This window comes from Lissotriton vulgaris, chromosome 2_1 (genome assembly GCF_964263255.1).
Source record: "Lissotriton vulgaris chromosome 2_1, aLisVul1.2, whole genome shotgun sequence".
Lineage (NCBI taxonomy): Eukaryota > Metazoa > Chordata > Amphibia > Caudata > Salamandridae > Lissotriton > Lissotriton vulgaris.
In genome coordinates, this window is record NC_141687.1 from 920,098,942 (window position 1) to 920,123,980 (window position 25,039).

The 25,039-nt window shown below is 45.8% G+C and overlaps 1 protein-coding gene across 1 annotated transcript in view; it reads right to left on the reverse strand.

Moving 5' to 3' along the window:
- Positions 1-25,039, reverse strand: part of GNL2 (G protein nucleolar 2) — a 210,564-nt gene that overhangs the window by 22,026 nt on the left and 163,499 nt on the right. The window contains exon 14 of the mRNA XM_086956449.1: positions 2,053-2,132. Coding sequence (XP_086812575.1) covers positions 2,053-2,132 — 80 coding nt within the window. The remainder of the gene's footprint in view (positions 1-2,052; positions 2,133-25,039) is intronic.

Sequence of the window (25,039 nt, forward strand, 5' to 3'; positions counted from 1 at the left end):
TAAGATGGGCAGGTAGCGGGCATTACTGGGCGATCAAAATTATGTTTTAATTTTTCCCACAGAGATTTTAGCTGCTTAGAACAACCAAAATGTCTGTGAGAAACTAGGTGGCGTGGCGAGCAAAAAAACAATGGATTTAATCCAGATCTGTGACTGGGGTGAAAGTTTGTTACTATTCAGCATTCCAGGCATCATCTTTTTCTGTTGGTTTAGTCGCCCTGAAGTGGGAAGAGTATGCCCAGACGTGGGTCTCATCCTCACGGCCATTGGAGTCAAGCTAGCCAGGCTGATGAGGGGCGATACCCCAAACCCGGTCCTAGGATGGTTGTTTTCCGGTCCTGGGAGGACTTGGCCTGGCAGTTCAGACTGGACTATTCCCATGGGGAGCAGGTTAAAAACGGATTTGCATATAGCTGAGGTGAAACTAGGGGGGCATGGTGAGCAAAAAAACAATGGATTTAACCCAGATCTGGGGTGAATGACATTCCGTCCATTATCTTTTTGTGTTGCTAGAAACAGGTGAAAAACATATGGCAATTTGAACAGAAACATCAATTCCCTCCTCGTAGTCCCCAAAATTGTAATATCTGTCATTTCCCTACATCTGAAATTATAGGGAATCCAAGTAATGGTAATTCCTGGATATGGAAAGAACAGGGATTTTAAACGGCTTCTTGTAATAATGACCATATGCTAAGCATTCCTTGTGATACTGCGAAAAAAGCTGACCCTAACATGTACTGCTAGAGTACCAAAGATTGCATCTTTATTGCCTCTCTTAACCCCTTTATTCTGATATCCATCCCACAAAACAATTCAGTTGGGAATAGCCTCCTTTTCTGTTAAGTGATTACATTTAAAGGGTTTATTCCAAATTGAATTTCCTGTTGCTGCTTATTTTACTATGGTGTGGTATTAGGAATATTTTAAGTATTTTGCACGTGCTGTGTGTCCTTTTGTATCATGAAACTGTTGGACAATGCTCTGCTGCACATGACTGAGATTTGCACCATAAACATATTTTGAAAGAAACAGATTTCTAAATTGTATTATTAATGGTATTGAAAAGTCTACAATTTATAAAGAAATAAGTTATATTACATATAGAACGTAATATTATTCAACACAGAAGAAATAGAAATTGATTTTAAATAGTGACACACAAGAATAATTTATAAGCAAGGAGAGAAACTTCTAATTACACACAGGCCTGCGACAGCTTAAGTCTTGTGCTGATTTAGAAGACACTGCAATTAAAGATGTTTGTGAAGACATCACCTTTCCTGGAATTATATTCCATGACATTAATCCTGCATTTTGCTATGATGCTACTAAAGGATAGTTACTGAAAGTCCAAGTTAACAAGATGTCCCATCTATTCTTCTCACCAAAATGTCCTTGAATCCCCGGTTTCACACTTCTATATTTTATGCTTCACTTCATCCTTGCCCTTCTGAACTTGTTCTTCTTGCCTACAGTTCATTTGGTTCTCTTATTTGATCGATTGTTCCAGGTAATTATGAGGACGTTAACGTTCACCTATTTATATGTATACAACACTGACACTTTCAGCTAAAGCCCGTTTTATAAGAATGCATAATGCATTTGAGAACGATGCCCCTATATAATTATCACAGAAATCTAACCGTAGAAAAAAATAGCGTCACTACTGCTGAGAAGAAAACGGGAATCTCAGAGGCACAGTATACAGTGAAAACATGAGAAATATTACTAGTTTAATTTTGGATTGTAAAAAAGAAAAGAAAAATAATATTTTGGGAAGGGTCTCGTTTTTGATAGTTGGGTTAGTGCACAGCTGATTAACAGCAAGCATAACTGGAGGAAAATGCTGCCACTAAGACTTTGACCCAGCTGTGTCAGTCTGTGTTGATGTTTTTTGCCTTTCTCTCTCTCTTTCTTGAACAGACGTGCTGCTATGTGGAAAATATGAATAAATAGCGCAATTTGGTGCCCAGAGCAAACAATCAGCTTTCAAATAACAAAATAATTATAATAAGTTAATTTGACTGTTTATTTAGCACTTTATATTACCATGGGTGTGAAGCTCTTCTGACCCCTGAGACATCTGTTCAGTTTTTGTAAACACCTTTTCACTTAGTCCTTTTGGAATCCTGCAGCAAACAAAAAAGAAAACATTAGTACATGCTCAAGAAATTCTACATAATTAGGCCAACATAAACTGAAACTGGCAGATGTTTTATGAGCATCAGTTGAACATGACTGACCTTAAAAAACTGACCTCCATCATAACGCTAAGACTGATGAATACATATTAAGAACAATATTTTAAAAAGAGATTTTATTAACATGCATTGGTGACACATTTATTGCTAAAACCTATGGAATTGAAAGAAAAAGAAAATGTAACCCATCAGCCTCAGACCCAGGACCTACTGACCTTCAGAAGACATCTCAAGACCTGGCTGTTCGAGCAGTAGCTGCTTCCACCTTACCCCACCCCCCTCAGCACCTTGAGACCCTCATGGGTGGGTAGCGCGCTATACAAATGGATTGATTGATTAATTTAGCCAGTAAGCATCTGTTCATGGCGCACAAGTTACTTACCTTCGGTAACGATATATCTGTAAGAAACAGTAGTTAATGTTAGATTCCTTACCTCCAGGCGTCAGACTGGATCCGGAAAGTTTTCGTCAGCAGTACCCCTGAACGCCGGTAGGCGTCGTCTTTGGCTCCGCATCCGTCGTTGGCGTCGTGATCGCCGGGATGACGTAGTCTGAGTACTTAAACGACGCCCTCGCGTGCGGACGTCAGTTCTGTACATAGCTTTCCGCGCCAGGAACGCAGAGCCATGCAAGAAACCAACACTGCTGCCAAGAAACTAGGGCCCTCAAAGGGAGATACCTTAACCCTAGATATCGGTTTGCAGAATTGGGAGGATGGGTGGGGCGGTAAGGAATCTACCACCAACTACTGTTTCTTATAGATATATCGTTACCAAAGGTAGTAACTTGTGCATCTGAAAGAAACAGGTTAGTTTTAGATTCCTTACCTTAGAATTGATACCCCAGCAATACCAACCCCGGTGGTGGGTCTGCAAAACAAGATCACACCAGAAAGTCTTGGAGAAAGGAACGGCCGAAAAAGCCATCTCTCCGGACTTGGCTGTCCAGGCAGTAGTGCTAAGCACACATGTGCAGCGAGGCCCACATAGCTGCCTGACAGATGACCAGCAAGGGGACTCCCCGACCCAGGGCAGTAGTAGCCGCCGTGGCCAGAGTGGAATGGGTGCGCAGCCCCACAGGAGGCTCCTTTTTTGCCAAGGAGTAACAGACGTTGATGCACAAAACGACCCACCGAGGGATGGTCCGCTTTTGCACCACCCGTCCCTTCTTAGCGCCCACGTAACCAACATAGAGCTTGTGGTCCACCGGGACTGGCATGTGCGGTCTAGATAGAAGGAGAGCACACGTTTTGGTTTCCAAACGGTGGAGCCTCTCTTTCGAGGGATGCGGAGGCGGAAAGAAGGTCGGCAAAGTGATGAACTGCCCAATATGAAAGTCTGTAACCACCTTGGGCAGGAAAGGACGAGTCCTCAGAACAACCTGGTTCAGATGGACAGAGAGGAAAGGAGGTTTAGAAGACAGAGCCTGGGTCGGCGGCTTGACAAGGGTGACCACCTGATGGAAAACGAAGATGGCGGATTGAGGACGCCGCCCAGTGCAGCCAAAATTCGCAGCTCCCACTACTTCACAATGGCGGATAGAGAAATGCCTTAAAACGCACAACCGAGATAATATGGACCGATGCCTCACTTCAAACAACATAAAACGCTGGTACGCTGATACTGCATCACCTTTGAATCACCTTTGAAAGCGGAGGCTGCGGCTGCTGTTCGTGGAGAAACGGATGCGGGTTCTGTTTGCTGGAGGTTACGGCGGCTGCGAATTGTGGGCGGAGGCCGGCTGTGCTCGCTGGACGTTGCTGTCTTGGCTCCGCCCTTCAGGTCCGGGCCGTGGCTTCCTACTTCGCGCGGGGAGTGCGCCGTGTGTCTCCGGCTCCGACACCCGTGGGGAACCTTCATCGCTGCCAGGTAGCTCGGATTGCAGAGCGGTGTTGACAAAGGCGATGGCTCCAAAAAATCAACCGCGTAGCACCAGGACCACCAAGGGTGCATTAAACGCTGAAGAAAATGGTGGCCAGGGAGCCACAGCTGTCAGCAATGCCGCAGGAGAAAAGATTGGCGGCTGAAAAGCAAAAGACGCCAGCCAAGTCCCTCTGGAAGGAAGGAGTTGAAAAAGGCTCGCAGAGCCTACCCGCTACAGGGAAACAAGACAAGGCTGCAACAACAGCTGGTACGCAACAGATAACGCGACCTCCTATGTTTACTGCTGGCGAAAAAAATAGTTTAACAAAACTGAAGGGAGCCAGTGTAACTATAGATTCTGCTGCTTCTGTAAACTACATAAACAATGCTGCTATAGCGCAAACAAACAAGGGAACCAATAAGGAAAAGATGAATGATACGGAGAGCAATGGATATGTTGATACTGCCACAGGCGCTGATACTGATGCAGAGACTTTAGAATTGACAGAAGAACGGTCTTAAGCAGATAAAGATGATAATAATAAAGAAAAAGACAAAGCACAGTCACAGATACATGCTCCAGACTCAGAGGGTACGGATTTAATACCGATTATGGACACGGAGACAGATTTAAGTGGCGCTGAACTCAGCAATATGTCTAATCACACGAATCATGAAACTCTGGATGCCCAGGAAATAGAAGTGCTTAATATAGTTCAAGGTCACGAAGCAAAGGGACTCTCTGGAGACTACACAGAGGGAAATAACGAGAAACAAGTTGAGTCTAATGATGAATATGAGGAATTGATTGATGAAGAAGAGAACGCTGGGGTGGGCTCATCACAGGATGAGTGGAAAACAGTGTCACGAAAAAAAGGAAGAGGGAAGGCTAAAAATAAACTAAAGAACAAGAAAAATATCAATCCTTCTACTCTCTCCTCGGCTATAACCTATGCAAATACTAGAGGCAAACCAATTATAGACGACAGCCCTCTACGCAAGTGGATTCAAGTCAAAGGAGGGGTAAAATCAAGGACTTTACGATTATCAGGAAACAGCTCCACGGGTCCGCCAACTCCATCACAAGTCGACCAAGATTAAGATAATGCAACTCCGTCTAATCCTCTAATTCAACCAATTTTGGATAATTCCATGGGAACAAAGAGCCCCCACGAAGATATCAATGTCAGAGAAGGAACTACCGAAAAGGCTCTCAATCCTAATGATCTCGCTGTATGGCTGACATTGCTAAAGGAACAGGCCACTCTGCGAAAGCAACTTCTCAGGAGGCTTTACCACCAGACACACCATTGGCGGAGATCCCCTCTTTGGCCTTAATCTTAAATATGCTGACCGAACAGCGGCAAGAAGCACAGCAATATTTTTTGCAATTGAAAGAGGACAATACAAAGACAAAAAACTATCTACTTGAAGTTAATAGCAAAATGAATACTATAACTCAAGAAGTAGAAGACCTACAACATAGAGTTGGGCAGATAGAAGAAACCTCGGTCAAAACTGAGCAGAAAAATTCTCGCCATGATGAAGAGATTCGGGCCCTACAATTTAAAATCAAGGACATGGAAAATAGACAAATAAGACAAAACCGTAGACTTTTTGGGGTTGCAGAAGGAGCGGAAGGGGCAGACCCCCGGGCATACATAGTCAAGCTTTTCCAACGTGCATTCCCGGATCTCGCGGACTGGGATTGGGACTCTCAGCTACAAAGAGTTCACAGATTACTACTAGTTAACAGAAACAAAGGAAGCAAATTTCCTCGTTTTAGATTTATTTTGGAAATTTCCTATTGAGGCAGGCGGTTTCTCTAAAAGCAAAACCTAACTCCCCCATTGTCACAGAAGATGTGACTTTCTTTGTTAGGTCAGACCTCTGCAAGACTACCATGGAGAGACGATGGAACTTACGTCAATTAATTGTCTCCTTTAAAGCAGCAGGGGCTCAGGTTTTCCTACAAGAACCTGCTTGCTTAAAAGTTACTAAAGCTGGGCATACGTACTTTCTTAACCAGGTTAAGGAGGCAGAGATGCATTACTAATGCATAAGACACTAGAATTACGAGAGCTGATTCCAAGTGAATCTTATTTCAAAAGGTCTGACTAAACTAACAAATGGTTTACATTTGAAGGGGATATGGAATGACATACACAATGAAGTAGGGGAGGGGCATGCGGATGGCTGCACCCTCAAATGGCTGCCCAACCAACGGCAGCAGGTATAAAGGGGGGGTGTTTTCCTTTGGTAGGGAGGGGGGGGGGGGGGGGGCAGACCAGATTTGGGGAGGGAGGGAGCGGGAGAGGGGAGAAAAAACTAAAAATGGCATGACAAGACAAAACGAAGATAAATTGCTAAAAGCAAGACGTAAAATTAACAAGAGTGATAAGAAAGGGGCAGTGATTTTTGATATCATTAATATTCAAAAACGACGTACTGTAGCTGTCTTGCTTGGAATGTTTCAGGCCTGAATAATAAGACTAAAAGAAATTTAGTTTATGAAGAATTGAAAATGTATGATGCACATTTGGTTATGCTAACAAACACATATTTGCTTTAAAGACAAAAAACTTCTGAATCAATTGGGATATGAACTAGTGGTTTGCACTACATTAAATGCACCAATAAGAGGGGTTGCAATATTAAAGAATAGACAATTGCGGGGAGAGGTCATTAAAACTGCGGCAGATAAGGGGGGGCGATGGGCAATCATGCAAATGCGGATAGGAGATTGTATTTATGTTTTTTGTGCTATATACGGGCCAAATAAAGATGAGCCACGCTTATTTGATTGGCTGAACATCGAACTACTATCATGGGAGGGCGAGCTTATTTTGATGGGAGACTTTAATTGTGTATTAAACTACCAACAGGATGCCACGAAGAAAGGGTTATCCTCACATATGCGCAAAACAAGAGCAGCAATACTGGAATTAGCAAAAATACATAATATAAAAGACATATGGCGCAGTCTATATCCAGGTGTACCAGGATATACATATTACTTGTCTCCTCATAAACTATGTTCCAGGATAGATTTGGCGTGGGCTTCAGATGAATTAATGAGTTTAGGACATATTCAGATTATGCCAAAAATCTCCTCTGATCATAATCCTATTATTTTCACATTTGGGTTAGCCTCAAGGGTAAAAGAGGTGCGCCCTTTTACTTTCCCAAGATATCTACTTTCGGACGAGGTTTTTGTAACTTCCCTTAAAAAACACATAAAGGAGTTTATCACATATAATATGGATACTGCTAATATTCTATCAGTATGGGATGCCTGCAAGGCCTCTATTAGAGGAGTAGCACAACAATATATTTTCAAACAAAACGCAATAAGAAAGAAGGAGACAAAGACAGTGACGGACAATATCTTACATATTGAGAAACAGCTAGCTGACAATCTTAGTGCCGAGGTACTGAGCAGGTCAGATATCGTGCTATTGGAAAATAAACTTATGATTCTACATTCAAATATTAAAAGCTCTCAGAGAAAAAAACAGCTGTAAGATACTTAAATATAAACTCTCTCAATACGATTGTGGGGATCGAGTAGGAAAGCTTTTGGCGTACAAGGTGGCCGATGATCGAGCTTCAACACTAATTAAATCTATAAAAGGTCCTAATGATATTCTATATTCGCAGCCTATACAAATAATGGAACAATTTGCTTCATACTATGAAAAATTATATACCCCAGAGACTGGCAGTATAGAAGATCAGATCCAATTCTATTTAAATGATAAACTCCCGGAAAAACAATATTTAGATCAGGATAACCTTGAAAAATTGGAAGAGAATTACACTATAGAAGAACTACGTTCAGCAGTGTTTTCCCTCCCATCTAACAAGGCGGCGGGGGAGGATACACTTCCAGTAGAAATTTATAAAATGTGTGCAGAAGAAATGCTACCCCTCTTCCGTTTAGTCGTGAACTCTATTAATACAAGAGGAAAGGCTCTGGAATCCTGGAAAACGGCTAAAATCATGTTTTTCTTGGAAAAAAAAACCAGACTGAATGCGGGTCATATAGACCAATTTCTTTAATAAACACTGATGCTAAGGCTTACTCCAAGCTACTATCAATGCGATTGGCACCTCTCATGCCATACTTAGTTAATGAACAACAACATGGTTTCGTAGTTGGTAGGGACACCACAACCCATGTCAACATGGCGATCATGGCATTTGATGTAGCAGCAACTAATCTCACCCCACTCGGCATGATACTTTTGGACGCAGAAAAAGCGTTTGATCGAGTGGGGTGGGATTATTTGTGGAAAGTGCTAATTCAGTTTGGTATTAAAGAGCGGTTTCTTAGAAGCATACAGGCCATTTATAGGGATCCCAATGCTAAAATTAGTTATGCTGGGTTACTTTCACCTAAGTTTGCAATTTCCAGGGGGATTAGGCAGGGGTGCCCACTCTCACCCCTGCTTTTCGCTCTCTCAATGAAACCCTTTATCAATGCCTTGCAAAATCAAGATAAAATACCGGTAAAACATGAAAATAAAACTCTTAAAATAACTGCATACGCAGACGACCTAGCTATCTACACCACAAATGTAACTGATACACTAATTGGAATAACAGAAGAAGCAAAAAACGTTGGCGACATTTCAGGTTACAAGTTAAACCTTAATAAAACGCAAACTATTATGAATTACCAAACTAATCAGGCAGTTACGGGAATCTGTAAGTCGGCCGTGTATTTGGGGGTGAAAATCTCTTCCAAAATCAATGAAATAAACAGATTAAACTACGACCCCTTAATAAAAGAAGTGACTATGTTGCTTAAAAAATTGCATAAAATCCCACTTAATGTCTTGAGCTGAATCAATTTGATTAAAATTAACATTTTGCCTAAATTTCTATATCCTTTCCGTTCTATCCCTCTCCGAGTTAACAATTTATTTTTTAGGAAATTAGATGGAATCTGTAGCAGTTAAATTTGGAGCTACAAAAAATCTAGAAGGTCCATGGCCATACTAAAATTAACCACTAGTAATAGGGGGATTGGATTTTCAGGATTTTAAGTCTTACTTTTTTGCATCATTTTTAGGTCGGCTTAAGAGCTTACTAGACAAAAAACAATTTTTATTTTTCTACCAGTTTATGCTAGGTACAAACTCAAACCAATTCTTAGCAAGAGTACAAGATCCTAACTTTTTCAAACGGGTTAAATTTAGACAGCAAGAGATGCCGTAGGTATTTTGAATTTGATTTTGAAACATTGCGATTCTTCTTTTTTTCATACAGACCTACCACTTTGGGACAATCCTGGGCTACCCGCTATTTTCAGCGACAAGATGGGGAGGGACTGGGCTATTTATGGAATTAAGATATTAGGCGACCTATATGGCTCAGATGGCTTCCTTCAGTTTCCAACTTTACAATTGCTTTATAATCTGCCAGGAGCAATGACATATAAATATATGCAAATTAAGGATTACTTAATACGGAAAATGAAGCTGAAAAAAGTAAACAGCTCGGACATCTGGGGCTGTTTGTATAGTATGAAAAAGAAGTCTCTAATTAGCATGGGCTATAAATGTCTTAGTAAGTATAAAGCGGATGATTGCCCAAGATTGTCACAAAAGTGGACTTCGGAATTAGGAATTAATGTGACACCACAGAATATCTCAAATGCTTTTGTTAATATCAATAAATTAGTCCATTCCTCTAGCTTAAAGTTACAGCTATACAGGACGGTCAGCCAAATATACTACACTCCATTAAAAATATCCAAATGGTCACAGAACAACTTAAACAGTGACCGTACTAAATGCCCTAAATGCGATCTGGTGGCAGCAGATCTCATACACATGATTTATTCATGCCCTATGCTTGCAAAGTACTGGCAAGAAATAGAAAATACTCTACTTCAAAAACAACTGATTGATACTTCACTCACTGCACCTATGGTACTACTCTCTCTACATACGACGGGAATAACAACTCAAGCTGGCTAAACATAGCCTTGTCCTGTGTAAGATTGGTGGTAGCTAGAGCTTGGATTTCACGGAATCCACCTTGCATGATAGAGTGGTTGAATTTACTACATGAAATATATTCTATGGAAAAGGCCCTTGCTAAGGGCAGAAGCCGAAAGTCTGTAGCTAAAATGGAAAAGATATGGATTAATTTTGTATAACTTCTAAAGGATATAAGTTGTATCTCTTGCTTTCACCATATTTATAACTTATGCGGATCAAACCTGGATTGTTTTTTTTTCTCTTGTACTCTTTTGTTTCTTTTCTTTTTTTCATCTCCGAATATGGGCCTATGTTTTATTATTTGATGTATATGTTGAATTTACGATTTATCCCTGCTATCACTCAAAAGTGTACGTTTAAGAATATGTATTGTATATTTTTTTGACCTGCTTGCCAAATAAAAAATTTAAAAAAAAAAATTTAAAAAAAAGAGAAGAAGAAGACAGAGCCTGGAGCTCACTCACTCTCCTGGCAGAGGTGATGGCAACCAGGAATGCAGTTTTAAGAGTCAGAAGACGAAGAGGACAGTTATGAAGTGGCTCAAAGGGAGCGCGCATCAGATAAGTCAGTACAAGGTTCAAGTCCCACTGAGGCATCACAAAGGGAACAGGAGGAAGGAAAATGCTACTTACCAGTATGCATCGGTTCTTGGCATGTAGAGCTGCAGATTCGTACACTTTTGCAATAGATCGCCACCTGGTGTTGGGCTCGGATGATTGCAGGTTGTTGTCTTCTTGGAAGAAGTCTTTGTAGTCACAAGATAGGTGACTCCTCCCTTGGACAATACTGCGCATGGTCATCGACTCCACCCTCAGATTGTTTTTCGCCATGATGGGAAATGATGGAGTTAGTAGAAGTAAAGAGAAAGGATGTCCATGCATGTGCATCTAAGTAAGATGAGTACTGGAACGGATACAAGTCCCGGGGAGGCGGAAGGGCATGTACGAATCTGCAGCTCTACATGCCAAGAACAGATGCATACTGGTAAGTAGCATTTTCCGTTCGAGGCATATGAGCTGCAAATCGTACACTTTTGCAACGATTGTGCAGTAGTGTCTCCTCTAGCAGTGGTCGCTTGTATCCGTTGCAGTATTCTGAAACAGTGTTCCAGGGACAGCTTGGCCTACTGCAGCTTGCTGCTTGGCTTGCACATCAACACAATAGTGTTTAGTGAAGGTGTGTATTGTAGACCATGTTGCTGCCTTGCATATGTCCTCTAGTGGTATATTTCCTAAGAAAGCCATAGAGGCTCCTAGTTTGCGAGTGGAGTGCGCTCTAGGAGGAACCGTTAGTGTACGTTTAGCTTTTTGATAGCATATTTGTATACACTTTACAATCTATCTGGCAATTCCTCCCTTAGAGATGGGGTTGCCTTTGTGTGGGGGAGAGAAAGATACAAATAGTTGTTTTGTCTTTCTGAAGGATTTAGTCCTGTCTGTGTAGTATAACACGGCTCTTCTAACATCTAAGGTGTGTAAAGCCCTTTCTGCAACAGAGTCCGGGTTTTGGAAATACACAGGTAGCTCTACTGATTGGTTAAGGTGAAAAAGAGTAATAACTTTTGGCAGGAATTTTGGATTAGGCCTAAGGACCACTTTGTTAGGATGTATCTGAAAAAATGGTTCGTGCATTGTGAATGCTTGTATTTCACTAACTCTTCTGAGAGAGGTGATAGCAACAAGGAAAGCAGTTTTCCATGTTAGGAATTGCAATTCACACTTGTGTAAAGGCTCGAAAGGGGGTCCCATAAGTCTTGTAAGAACCACGTTTAGGTTCCATACTGGAGCAGGTGGTAACCTAGGTGGGATTATTCGTTTTAATCCTTCCATAAATGCTTTGATTGCGGGTACTCTGAAGAGAGATAGATGTTGTCTATTCTGTAAATAGGCTGCAATTGCTGCCAGATGCAGGCGTATGGAAGAATAAGCTAAATTGGACCTTTGTAGGTGTAGAAGGTAGCAAATAATATTTTGGATGGAAACATCCAGTGGATCAATGTGATTATTGTTACAATATATTGCAAATCGTTTCCACTTAGCGGCATAACATGCTCTGGTAGTGGGTCTTCTAGCTTCTTGAATTGTGTTCATACAGTCTGGTGGTAGGTTTAAGTAACCAAACTCTAAGACTTCAGGAGCCAGATCGCCAAATTCAGTTGGCTTGGTTCTGGGTGTCTTATTTCTCCATGGTTCTGTGTTAATTTTTGATGTGGAACCAGTGGCAGATCTAGTAGTGTGGTGAACCACGGCTGACGTGCCCATGTGGGAGCTACTAGTATTAGTTTGAGAGACTGTTGTCTGAGTTTGCGCACTACTAGTGGAATGAGTGGGAGAGGCGGAAAAGCGTACGCAAATCTGCCTCACCAGTTCATCCATTTCGCATTTCCCTCCGACCGTGGGTGTGGAAACCTGGCGGCGAAGGTTGGGCATTTTGCATTTTCGTGGGTGGCAAACAGATCTATCTTTGGATGCCCTCACATTTGTAAGAATGTTTGAAGAACTTGTGGATCTATCTCCCATTCGTGAATGTTGTGACTGTCCACTCAACAGATCTGCTATCTGATTGTGAATTCCTGGAAGGTGTTCTACAGTCAGGTGTATTTTTTTAAAGAATGGCCCATCTCCAAATGTTCTGTGCAAGCTGGGACAGTTGCAGAGAGTGTGTCCCCCCCGCCCCCTGTATTTGTATGTAATACATGGCTGTCATTTTGTCCGTCCGGATTAAGACAGCTTTGTTTTGTACTTGTGCTTGAAACGTTTTGAGTGCTAGGAAAATTGCTAGCAGCTCTAGATGGTTGATATGGAACGGTTTTTGTTGGTTGTTCCATTGGCCTTGTGTGGTATAGTGTAAGAGATGGGCTCCCCATCTTGTGAGGGATGAGTCTGTCGTGAGCACTATCTGTGGAACAGGTTCTAGGAACGGCCGTCCCTTTTTCAAGTTTTTGGGGTTCCACCATTGCAGAGAGCGATATGTACAGCTGTCTACCAACACCAGGTCTGTGAGCTGACCTTGAGCCTAATTCCACTGCTGTGCTAGACATTCTTGTAATGGGCGCATTTGCAGTCTTGCATGTGGAACTATGAAGATGCAAGAAGCCATCATGCCTATCAGTCTCATGAACACTCTGGCTTGGAGAGACTGCTGGTGTTGAAAAATGGAGACTAAGGTCTGAATGCTTTGTATCCTGGCTGGACTGGGATACGCTAGAGCTGTAGATGTGTCTATGGTAGCTCCTAGATACTGATGAACGTGCGAAGGCTCTAGGTGCGACTTGTTGTAGTTTATTGTAAACCCTAAGTCGTGCAATGTCTGAATTGTTTGTTTTGTGTGTTGGACACACTGGTTGAACGATTTTGCTTTTAAGAGCCAATCGTCGAGGTAAGGGAAGACATTTATCTGTTGACTTCTGAGATGTGCTGCTACTACTGCTAAGCACTTTGTGAACACTCGCGGTGCTGTTGTGACCCCGAATGGAAGGACTTTGAACTGATAGTGCTGTCCTTATATGACAAACCTTAGATACTTCCTGTGAGTAGGATGTATAGGAACATGAAAGTAGGTGTCCTTTAGGTCTAGTGTTGAAAGAAAATCTCCCTGTTGTAGTAGTGGGAGTACTTGTTGTAGAGTGATCATGTGAAAATGATCTGTTTGTATGTAATGATTGAGGGGCCTGAGGTCGAGAATTGGTCTTAGTGTCCCGTCCTTCTTGGGAATTAGGAAGTACAGGGAGTAAACTCCTGAACCCCGTTCCTCTAAAGGAACTACTTGAATAGCAACCTTTTGTAGAAGTGCTAGAACTTCCTGTTGAAGCAGAGTCATATGTTCTGTGGACATTGGACGCTGCCTGGGTGGTATGTTTGGGGGGCGGGGGGGAATTGCTGTGAGTTTTAGGCAGTAGCCATGTTGGATAATCTGTCTGTTGTGATGGAATTCCAGACAGGTAGGAACTGTGATAATCTGCCCCCCACAGGAGTGGAATACTGTAGGGGACGCAGAGGGAAGTCACTGTTTGGGAGTGGAAGAGGAGCGGTTGTTGTTATTACCTCTACCCCTTCCCTTGTTATTATTGCCTCTGTATCCTTCTCTAAAGTAGCCTTTGTTAGAGGAGGTCTGTGTGTACGTTTTAAAAGATGATGTTGTATCTGCGCCGGTTTGATTAGAGCCTCCTCTATAAAAGGAGCGGCGAAAAGAACTTCTAGTCTGTGTGGATTGTAATGCACCCACAGACTTAGCTGTGTCTGTCTTTTTTAATCTTTTCTAGTGTGTTGTCTATTTCCGGCCCGAACAATTGGTTTTGATTGAAGGGCTGGTTCAAGATGGTAGTCTGTACCTCTGTTTTAAAACCTGAAATGCGTAACCACGCATTTCGTCTGAGTATAACACTAGTATTGACTGCTCTGGATGCTGTGTCAGCTACATCTAGAGCACATTTAATTGAGGCATTGGATATTAATTTGCCTTCTTGTATGAGCTCTGCTGCCTGATCTTTGTATTGATCTGAGAGGTGCTCCATTAGTTTCCCTATTTGGTTGTAGTGACCCCTGTCATAACGTGAGAGTAGGGCTTGTGTATTTGCTATGCGCCATATGTTTGTTGCCTGCGCAGCAATCCGTTTCCCTGACGCATCAATAACTTTAGATTCTTTGTCAGGCGGGGGCGTGTCACCAGAAGTCTGGGAATTGGCTCTTTTCTGTGCATTAGACACTACTGAAGAGTCTAGTGGCAGATGTCCCTTAATATAGACTGGATCAGATGGTGCTAGTCTATACTTCTTTTGTATTCTTGGATTTAATACCCTACATCGTACCGGGTCTTTAAATATTTCTGGAGCATGATTAATGATTCCTTTGATCATGGGTAGTATTTGCGTAGACCTTTGAGACTGCTCAAATGTATCCAGTAAAAAATCCTCATCAATGGCATCAGAGTGCATTGAGACCCTGTGGTAAAGGGCAGCTCTATTTAATAGATGATTAAACCAAATACTATCTTCTGGAGGGGAAGGTTTTGTTTGGTAGTACTGAGGATCAGGAATGTCGGGCACATTGTGTGGTGGGAAACCATATATATCGTCATCTTTAGGATATTCTTGATTGACATCTTCATCTAAAGGGTATGCATGTGGCTCTGGTACGTCATTCCCCCACCTAGATCATACTCTTCATCAGTGTGGTGTGATGATGCAGGAGATTGAACAGGAGAAACTGAAGGTTCAATGTAAGGAGGGATAGGAGAGGAAGAAGGTGAAGGAGAGGAAGGGTGCATTGGAGAAGTTGCACAATCCTTTTTGGCAGGAACCACAGGTAGAAGTGGTGTGTCTGCTGGTCTCTTCTTGTAAGGAATTGCTTCCACATGTCTAGTTTTTGGATTGATATGGACTTTTCTTTGTTTAGGATCTGGTCTAAACAGTTCTTCCTCCTCTACAATCTTCTTTGGCGTCGTTTTTTTTCGGTGCCGATAGTGGTGGTTTTGTTTTTGCTGTAGGAGGCGTTATAGAGTCCTGTGGCAAATTTTTCAGTGGCGAAGGTGGTTTCGGCTTGGTAGGCTTGTTAGAGGGTTTAGGTGTCTCTGTATCAGGCCTTGGAGTCTTTGGTACCGAGGTTGGAGATTTTTGGACTGGAGACCGTTGTGCAGGGGCAAGAGTACTCACGGGTTGCCGAGATGGAATTAAGTCGTCTGAGTCCTCTGCCCCCGATATGATCTGGAGATCAGGGGAGTCTTCCTCGGCGACGAGTGGAGCCACGTCCTCGGAGACGTCCTTTTCGGCGATCTCCTCCTTGAAGATGGCCTCCGGTGCTGATCTCCTCATCTCATGTCGACGTGCCCTCCGATCCCGAATGGTCTTCTTCAATCAGAAGGATGCACAAGCTGTGCAGGTCGACTCGCCGTGTTCCGGCGATAGACAGAGGTTGCAGACCTCGTGATGGTCGCTATGAGGGAATTTTGCTCGACATACCGGGCATCTCTTGAATGGAGTTCTGTCCATGAGGCGTAGGCCGTACGGCTCAGATAGGCCCAACGGCCTGCGTCGACGCACCGAAATGTATCTGGTGATGTCGAAAAGTCTATTCGATGTCGAAAATGTTTGTATAAAGTTTCACGCTTCGAAGTTGCTGAAAAAAGTCTTTTCTAGCTGGAGCGGAAAACGTTCATCCGAACCCAGTGGTGGAAAAAAACAATCTGAGGGTGGAGTTGATGACCATGCGCAGTATTGTCCAAGGGAGGAGTCACCTATCTCGTGACTACAAAGACTTCTTCCAAGAAGACAACAACCTGCAATCATCCGAGTCCAACACCAGGTGGCGATCTATTGCAAAAGTGTACGATCTGCAGCTCATATGTCTCGAACACATGTGTGTTATGCCTTTCAAGAATCTATTTACAACAGGGGACTTGAAAGGAGAAGGCTGATCAGGAAGCCTTAAGAAGGATGAAATGGCTGAAAGATAGCCTTTAATAGTGCCCAGAGCAGTGCCCTGCTGGGAAAGAGAAAGAGGGAAGAGGAGAACCTCTGAAAGGGGGGCAGAAAGTGGATCCACAGACTTTGCTGTGCACTATGCCACAAATTTGTTCCACCTGCAGGCGTATACCGATTTTGTGGAGGGATCCTTGGCTGCTAGAATCACATCAGTGACTTCAGGAGGCAAGTCAAATGGACTCAACTGTCCCCGCTCAAGCTCCACGCATGTAGGTGGAGACTGGACAGGTTTGGGTGGAGGACCGTCCCCTGCTGCTGTGACAGAAGGTCCTCCTGAAGAGGCAGACGAATTGGAGGATCGACTGACATGCTGAGTAGCTCGGGATACCTGTATCTTCGTGCCCAGTCTGGAGCCACAAGGATGACTTGGGCCCGGTCTCGCCTGATCTTCTTCAGCACTCTGGGAAGAAGTGGTATAGGCGGAAAGGCGTAAAACAGACTGCAGCGCCACTCGCGACAAAAGGCGTCTCCGAGCGAGTGCCGCCTTGGAAATTCCAACGCGTTCTCTTCGATGGCGAATAGATCTAACCAAGGCTTTCCCCACTGCTGAAAGAGACGTTTCGCCACTTCAGAGTTCAGACGCCATTCGTGATCCATCATGCACCTGCGGCTGAGTTTGTCCGCCCTGGCGTTCAGGGAACCTGCCAGGTGTTGAACCACCAGGGTGATGCCCTGGTTTTCCAGCCATGTCCAGAGGTGCAGAGCCTCCTGACAAAGGGTCCACGACCCCACCTCGCCCTGTTTGTTGCAGTACCACATGGCGGTGGTGTTGTCCGTGAACACCTGCACTACACTTCCCGGTACAGAGTGAAGGAATGCCTTCAGTGCAAGTCGGATCGCTCGCAGCTCCAGAAGGTTGATGTGGAGCCGGGACTCCGCCGGAGACCAGAGACCTCTGATCTCCGCCTCTCCCATGTGGCCCCCCATCCCAGGAGGGCCGCATCCGTCACTACTACGTGCTCCGATTGGGGTAGGGATAGGGATCTGCCGGTGACCCAAACGCAGTTCGTGAGCCACCACTGCAACTGACTCGCAGTGCCCTCCGAGATCAAGACGAAGTCGGACAGGTTGCCCTGATGCAGTGCTCACTGAAACTTCAGGTCCCACTGCAGAGCCCGCATCTGCCACCTGGCGTGATGCACCAGTAGAATGCAGGAGGCCATCAGCCTCAGGAGCCGCAGCGTCAACCTGAATGAAACTCGGGATGCAGGCTGAAAGATCGGAACCAGAGCCTGAACATCCCGAACCCGCTGTTTGGGAGGATAACCCCGAAACTGCGCCGAGTCCAGAACCGCTCCGATGAAAAGGAGCTTTTGAGAGTAGCACAGGTGTGACTTCTGACATTTGATGGAGAACCCCAGCAAGTGCAGGAGGTCGCCCATAGACTGGAGGTGGAAGACGACTGTCTGGGGCGAGCCCGCCTTCAACAACCAGTCGTCGAGATAGGGGAAGACTGAAACCCCCGATCTGCGCAGATGAGCTGCGACCACCGCCATCACTTTTGTGAACACCCGCGAGGCACTGGTGAGGCCGACGGGCAGCATGGTAAACTAAAAGTGCTTGTGGCCTACCGTGAACCGCTGGTAGCGCTGGTGGGGGGCATGACGGGGATGTGGAAATATGCGTCCTGCAAGTCCAACCTCCAGGGTCTAGGACAGCCAGGACCTGAGCCAAAGTTAGCATCTTGAACTTCTCCTTCCGGAGGAAGCCGTTGATGCTCTGGAGGTCCAAGATAGGGCGTAGGCCTCTTTTGCCCCTTCTTGGGTACCAGAAAGTAGAGGAAGAAGCAACCACGTCCTACTACCGGCCCAGGAATGCGCTCAATGTCCCCCTTGGCCAAGAGGGACGTAACCTCCTCTGGCAGAAGTTGCAAGTGATCCCCCCCGACACGCGGTGGTACTGTGGTGGCATGACTGGAGGGGGTCGCCTTGAAGGGGAGGGAGTAGCCCCTTCGAACGATTTGCAGCACCCACCTGTCCAACGTGATGGTACGCCAGTGGAGGAGGTGATGGCGGACCTGCCCCCGACTGGCGTTGAATGGGCCTGAAAGGTCAGACTAGGAAGGCTTTGAGGCAGATGCTGCAGGAGTGGATGTGGACTGACCTTGCCGTTGTCCCGCAGCACCGACACGGCGGTTGCAACGTCCGCGACCGCGTTGAGGTTGGTTCTGCGGCCTGTGGCTGGACGTGTGGGGGCGCCCCTTCATTGACCACGAAAGGGGCGAAAATCAGAAGTCTGCTGGAGCTGGCCCGACAGGCCCAAGGACTTCTTGAAACGCTTAAGTGCACGGTCTGCTTTGTCACCAAAAAGGCGACGGCCATCGAAGGGCATGTCCAGGAGCGTGGCCTCGACATCCCTTGAAAAATTGGCAGACCTCAGCCAGGGCTGGTCAAACCTTTTGGATTCCCAATCCGGGGGAGCGGTCAGGAATGCGGTCTGGGACGTAGAGGCCTGGATCACCAGGCTCTCAGGAGTGGGGTGCACAGACAAAGCCGGGGTTGCCGGGCGGTGGCGTCGGGCCACGTTCTGATCCACAGGGGACACTCTGGAGGGCTTAGACCAAGTGCCCACCAGAACGTCCGTGAGGGCCTCATTAAATGGCAGCAGAGGCTCCGAAGAGCTTACTTGCGGCTGAAGCACCTCAGTGAGGAGGTCAGTCCTCACGGCCGCGACAGGGAGCTCAAGAGCCAAGGCCTTGGCCACCCTGCGCAACACCACACCATAGGTAGCACCCTCCTCCGTAGCCACAGAGGGAGGAGAGATGAATCCAGTGTCAGGCGATGTATCCAGACCACAGGCTTCCCCCAGCTCATCTGCCCAGTCCTGGCTCAACTGGCACTGTTGCGCCAGAGGGTCCTCCCAGTCCTCCCCCTCATCTGTGTCCTGATAAACAGGCAGGAATAAGGGAGCAGAGTCGTAGGTGAAGGCCTCACCCACCGACGCCAGACCCGGACTGAAAACTGGTGACGGCGTCGTCTGAAGACGGCGCCAGGAGCGACACCATCGGGGTTGGTGCCAGCGGAGGAGTCGTGAGGTCAACTGGCGTCGACCAGGATCCAGGCCTAAATCCCTCGAGGCCCTGCGGCGTCGGGACTGAAGTCGACGATGGCGCCGGAGCCCCCGGCCCGCCAGGGCCCCTAGTCGGGTCCGCGGGGCCCCAAGGTGCTCCAACAGGCCTCGACAGAGGGAAGAGAGTCCTCATGGCCACGAGGAAATCACAAATCTCCTCCGGCGTCGCTTGCATCCCAGGGACCGGAGGGTATGGGGCCGGATGCGATGCCTGCGGTGACGCCGGACCCTCAGCCGCGTCGCGCCAGCGGCAAGGGGAGTCGGAAGATCGATGTCGCCTCTTCGACTTCTCTTTAGAGTGCCTCCACTTACCGGAGGACTTGGAGCCTGACGAGCGGTGATGGCTCGACGAACGTCGACGACTGAGGCTCCGCGACTGGTCCCTCGACTTCCTCCTCGACCGGGACCTGGAGCGGCACAGAGCTGAATGTCGGATCTCAAGAAGCTTACGGGACCGCTCCCGCCTAGCTTTCGGGGTCAAGGCCCGCAGTCGGGGCACGACTTGTCGTCGAGGTCGGCCCCAAGGCAGTAGAGACACCGACGGTGGGGGTCGGTCACCGACATCTGGCGGTGACAGGCGTCACACGGCTTGAAATGCCAGGCATCCCAACGGCACCAGGAGTCGAAGTCGACTCAAAAAGAGATCCAAAACAGATAAAAAAAGTTAGTCAAAAAATGACTAGAAGTGCTGCTCTTCCCAGATCTGCGCTTGCTGACTCAGAAAAGAGAAGAACTGACGTCAGCGCGCGAGGGCGGCGTCTAAGTACTCCGACGACATCATCCCGGCGATCACGACCCAGACGACGGACGCGGAGCCGCAGACTACGCCTACCGACGCACAGGGGTACTGCTGACGAAAACTTTCCGGATCCAATCTGACGCCTGGGGATATTCTAAGGTAAGGAATCTAACACTAACCTGTTTCTTTCAGATATGAAGTGTTGTAGATTCCCAATCATGCCATCTAGTGTTGGGCTGGGATGTGTGCAAGTTGCTGTTCTTTGAAGAAAGTCTTTTGAATCGCGAGGGAGAGCGAATCCTCCTCTTGCTGGTAATGCGCATGGTCATCGACTCCAATGTTAGATTATTTTCCCGCAAGACGGTGAGGATGGAATGTGAAGTATAGCGTAGTCTATTGAGATGCCCATCCAAAAGGATTTGTGATATTTGATGAAAGTAACTGCAACAAACACAGGTGTACTGGGAGTAGGGTGGGCACATGTGAATCTACAGCACTACATGCCACAAACAGATGATTACTTGGTAAATAAAAAAATTTGTTTGAGGTATGTGTTGTTGTAGATATACACACTTAGCACAGGCTGTAAATCAGTCCTTCTCCATAAACAGTGGCTAACCCGTGGGGGTTGCAGTTGTTTGAAACAATGTACACAGAACTGCTTGGCCTACATTGGCTTGTTGAGGAGCCAGCACAAATGTATGTGGTGTAGACCATGTAGCTGCTCTACATAGGTCAGGGATGGTATATTACCTAGGAAATCCTTTGAAGCAACTTTTTTACAATTAGAGTGCGCTCTAGGAGGGACAGGTAAAGTTCTTTTAGCTTTAGCATGGCATGCTTGTATACATTCGAGAATCCAATGTGCAATGCCGGATTTTGAAATGGCCCTTCCTTTGTTTGGTTTTGAAAAGGCAACATAGACTTGTTGTGCTTTCATAAATGATTTGATTCTATTAATATAATACTTGAGGGCTCATTTTACATAAAAGGTGTGTAGAGCCCTTTCCGTAACTGAGTCAGGTTGGGGAAAAATACTGGGAATTCGCTTAAGATGGAATTGAGACACCACCTTTGTAAGAAATGTAGGTCTCTCTATGTAGTTGGAAGAAGGGTTCTTCTAAAGTTAATGCCTGAAGCTCACAGACACGTCTACGTGAAGTGATAGCAACTAGGAATGTTATCTTCTAGGATAGAAACCGAATGGGGCAGGAGTGGGAGGGCTCGAATGGAGGGCCCGTTAATCTTGTTTATACAATATTGAGACTCCAAGTGGGAGCTGGTGGCAACCTAGGAGGATTAACTCCTTTAAGAACTTTCAAGAAGGCTTTAATGATTGGAATCCTGAATTGGGAACTGAAGCTAGGTGCACCCTTATAGCTGTAAAAGCTAAACTGAATTTAATAAGTAATAGAATATGTCTTGAACCATGGTTCCTATAGGACCAATGTGTTTGGAATGAAACTAGTGAATTAATATTTTCCACTTCGCAGCATAACAGGCATGAGTAGTGGGCCTGCATGCTTCTTTGAGAAGGTCCATACAAGGTTGTGGTAGATTTAAATAACCAAATTCTAGGACTTCAGGAGCCAGATCGCAAGGTTGAGGGACCTGGGGTCTGGGTTTATGATTTCTCCATGGCTCTGAGTGAGAAGGTCCTGCCTGTACGGTAGTACCTCATGAGGAACTACTGAGAGTTAAATGAGTGCAGTGAACCATGGTTGGTGCACCCATGTGGGTGGCATTAAGATAAGGGTAAGAGATGTCTGCCGAAGTTTGAGAACCACAACCGGAAGCAGTAAGGGAGGGGGGAAAGCATAAGTAGCTATCCAGGACCAACTCATCTATAGTGCATTGCCCCTTGACTGTGGGAACCTGGAGGTGAGGTTTGCGCATCCCACTCATAGACTTGCGTTGATGCCTCCTGCTGAAGAGATCTGCAAAATCGTTGTCAACTCCTTGGAGGCACTCCATTAACAGGTGAATGTAATATCGGAGAGCCAACCTCCAAATGGTCAGGGCTAGATAAGAGGGCTGAGGAGACCTGGTACCCCTTCCCCCACCACTTTTGTGGATAATAAATGCAGTCATGAGGTCTCTTTTGATCAGCACTACCTTGCCAATGATTGACATGGAGATGTGTTTGAGTGTTAAGTGTCCTTTGAAATTAAAATCTTGTAAATGCTCTCCCCAAACTGTGAGGGAGGTGTCTGTTCTGAATCTCTGCAGAACTGGGTCTAGGAAAGGCCGTCCTTTTAGGAGATTGTTGATGTTCCACCACTGCAGGCAGCAGCAAGCTCGATGGCTGGCCAATACTAGATCTTCCCATTGACCCTCCACTTGAATCCATTGGTACGCTAACCACGCTTGCAGCAGACGCATGTTGAGTCTGACATGAGGTACTATTTCTACGCATGAAGCCATCATAGACACAGGACTGTGCTCATGGTTACCATCTGATAAGGCTGGAAATGGGGAATGAGCACCTGGAAGGATTGAATCCTGGCGGTACTGGGGTAAGCCACCCCCACCCCTGGGAGTCTACTTATCTGTTTAATTTGCGATATTGCTATGAGACGAGGATGGTTTCCAGGCAGGGTTGCAGTTGAAGGGATTGGATGTGGGATTTTACTGCATTGATGTCAAGTCCTAGTTGATAGAGTAGGTTTGTGGTTGCCTGAGTGTATTGGAAGTACTTTTGATGAGCTGCACTTTTTATGAGCCATTCATGTAAATATGGGAAAACGTGTATGTTTTGCCTGGACAGGTATGCAGTTAATACTGGGAGAAATTTGGTTAAAACCCTTGGAGTTGTTGTAACCCTGAAAGGGGGCACTTTGTACTGAAAGTGCTGTCATGTTCATTACAGAGGTTCAACAGGCTCGGACCTGTCTGCACAAGGTGAATGGTTTAGGCTCCGATATTGAAGCCTTCGATGCTTCATTTTTGATGGGTAGGGTTTCGGATCCAAAACTGGAATTTTTGATGCAGAGTTTTGACGCTGAAGGTTTCAGCTCCAAAGGTCGGCTTGACTCTTGATGGATGAAGAGTCGGTTCAGGAGCATGTGGCCTGTGCTGTTTTTTCGGCGCCAAGATGGACATGTCCGATCAGCCGGTCGGTGCAGACCATGGCCTGAAGGCAGTGGTGGTCCAACAATAGTCTTTGGCTGGTCTGGGGCAGGTAGGCAACCCTTTGTGGTGTCTACTGGGGTCGGGTGGAGGAAAAGCGGGCACAGGCAGTACTAATGGGTTGACCTGGAGTGAAATTCTGCATCTCCATTTCAGAACAGGAGCTGTTCTCTGGGGAGAAGGTGACGTCATCAGCGGCCAACACTTGGACCTGTGCCTCCTCTTGAAGGTCTTTGGGTCCTTAGAGATCTGGTGTATCTTCAGCACTGTGGCGGGACATCATGAGGGGTTAAGCTCATTAATCATGCATCTTCTTCGACCAAAATGATTTGCTGGTCTTGCAAGTACCCTCTTCTTATACAGAATGGATGGACCACTACACCCTTATTGCAAAAGCCCTTTTATTTACCGTTTAGTATAATACTCACAAGTACCCGATGTTACGTTCAAATGTTAGTGTTTTGTAAGAGTATATTGATCCCTACAGGTAGGGAAAGCCTCGGGTTCCTCAATTTGTGGACAGACAATTTTTCTTAAATAGCTCCCGACTCGTTGGTCTTCTCAGCCTTTTTCATTTATTCATATTATATAACATGTCTACAATTGAACCTTTCAAATGCATACAGAAATAGTCAAACAGGATCTTACAAAGCAGCATGAGGTACATGTTCATGGCAAATTAATTAGTTTGCATTCTTTCGCTGCCATTCTAAAGACAGCTGGAAACTGCCCAGGAGCTTTGCGGAGTTCCCCTTCAGATGCTCCATTCTCATGCAGCATCAAGTGACATTGTTCAGCATTCTGTCCATCAACTGTGGTTTTTGCATTTGTCACTCCCCGAGTGGGATGGGTATGCTCAGACGTGAGTCCCATGCACTCCACACCACTGGGTTCAAGCAAGCCGGGCTGAAGACGGCTGGAATGCCAGAAACCGGTCCTCGGAAGCTTGTTTCCGGTCCAGGGAAGGCATGGCTTGGCAGTTCGGGCTGGACTGTTCCCATGAGGCACAGGGTCAGACTGATTTGCATATGGTCATGTCTGAACTGGGGTGGTGTGGAGTGCAAAAAAACGATGGATTTGGGCCCAGATCTCTGTACTGGGGTGAATGTATGACATTGTTCTGCATTCTGTCCATCAACTGTGGTTTTTGCATTTGTCACCCTGAGTGGGATGGGTATGCTCAGACAAGAGTCCCATGCACTCCACACCACTGGATTCAAGCAAGCCGGGCTGAAGATGGCTGGAATGCCAGAAACCGGTCCTCGGAAGCTTGTTTCCGGTCCAGGGAAGGCATGGCTTGGCAGTTCGGGCTGGACTGTTCCCATGAGGCACAGGGTCAGACTGATTTGCATATGGCCATGTCTGAACTGGGGTGGTGTGGAGTGCAAAAAAATGATGGATTTGGGCCCAGATCTCTGTACTGAGGTGAATGTATGACATTGTTCTGCATTCTGTCCATGAACTGTGGTTTTTAGGTCTCGCGACCTATCAATGCGCGCAAGCGCATTGAGCGGAGCGAGAATTCATGTCGGCAAAATCCTCGTCAA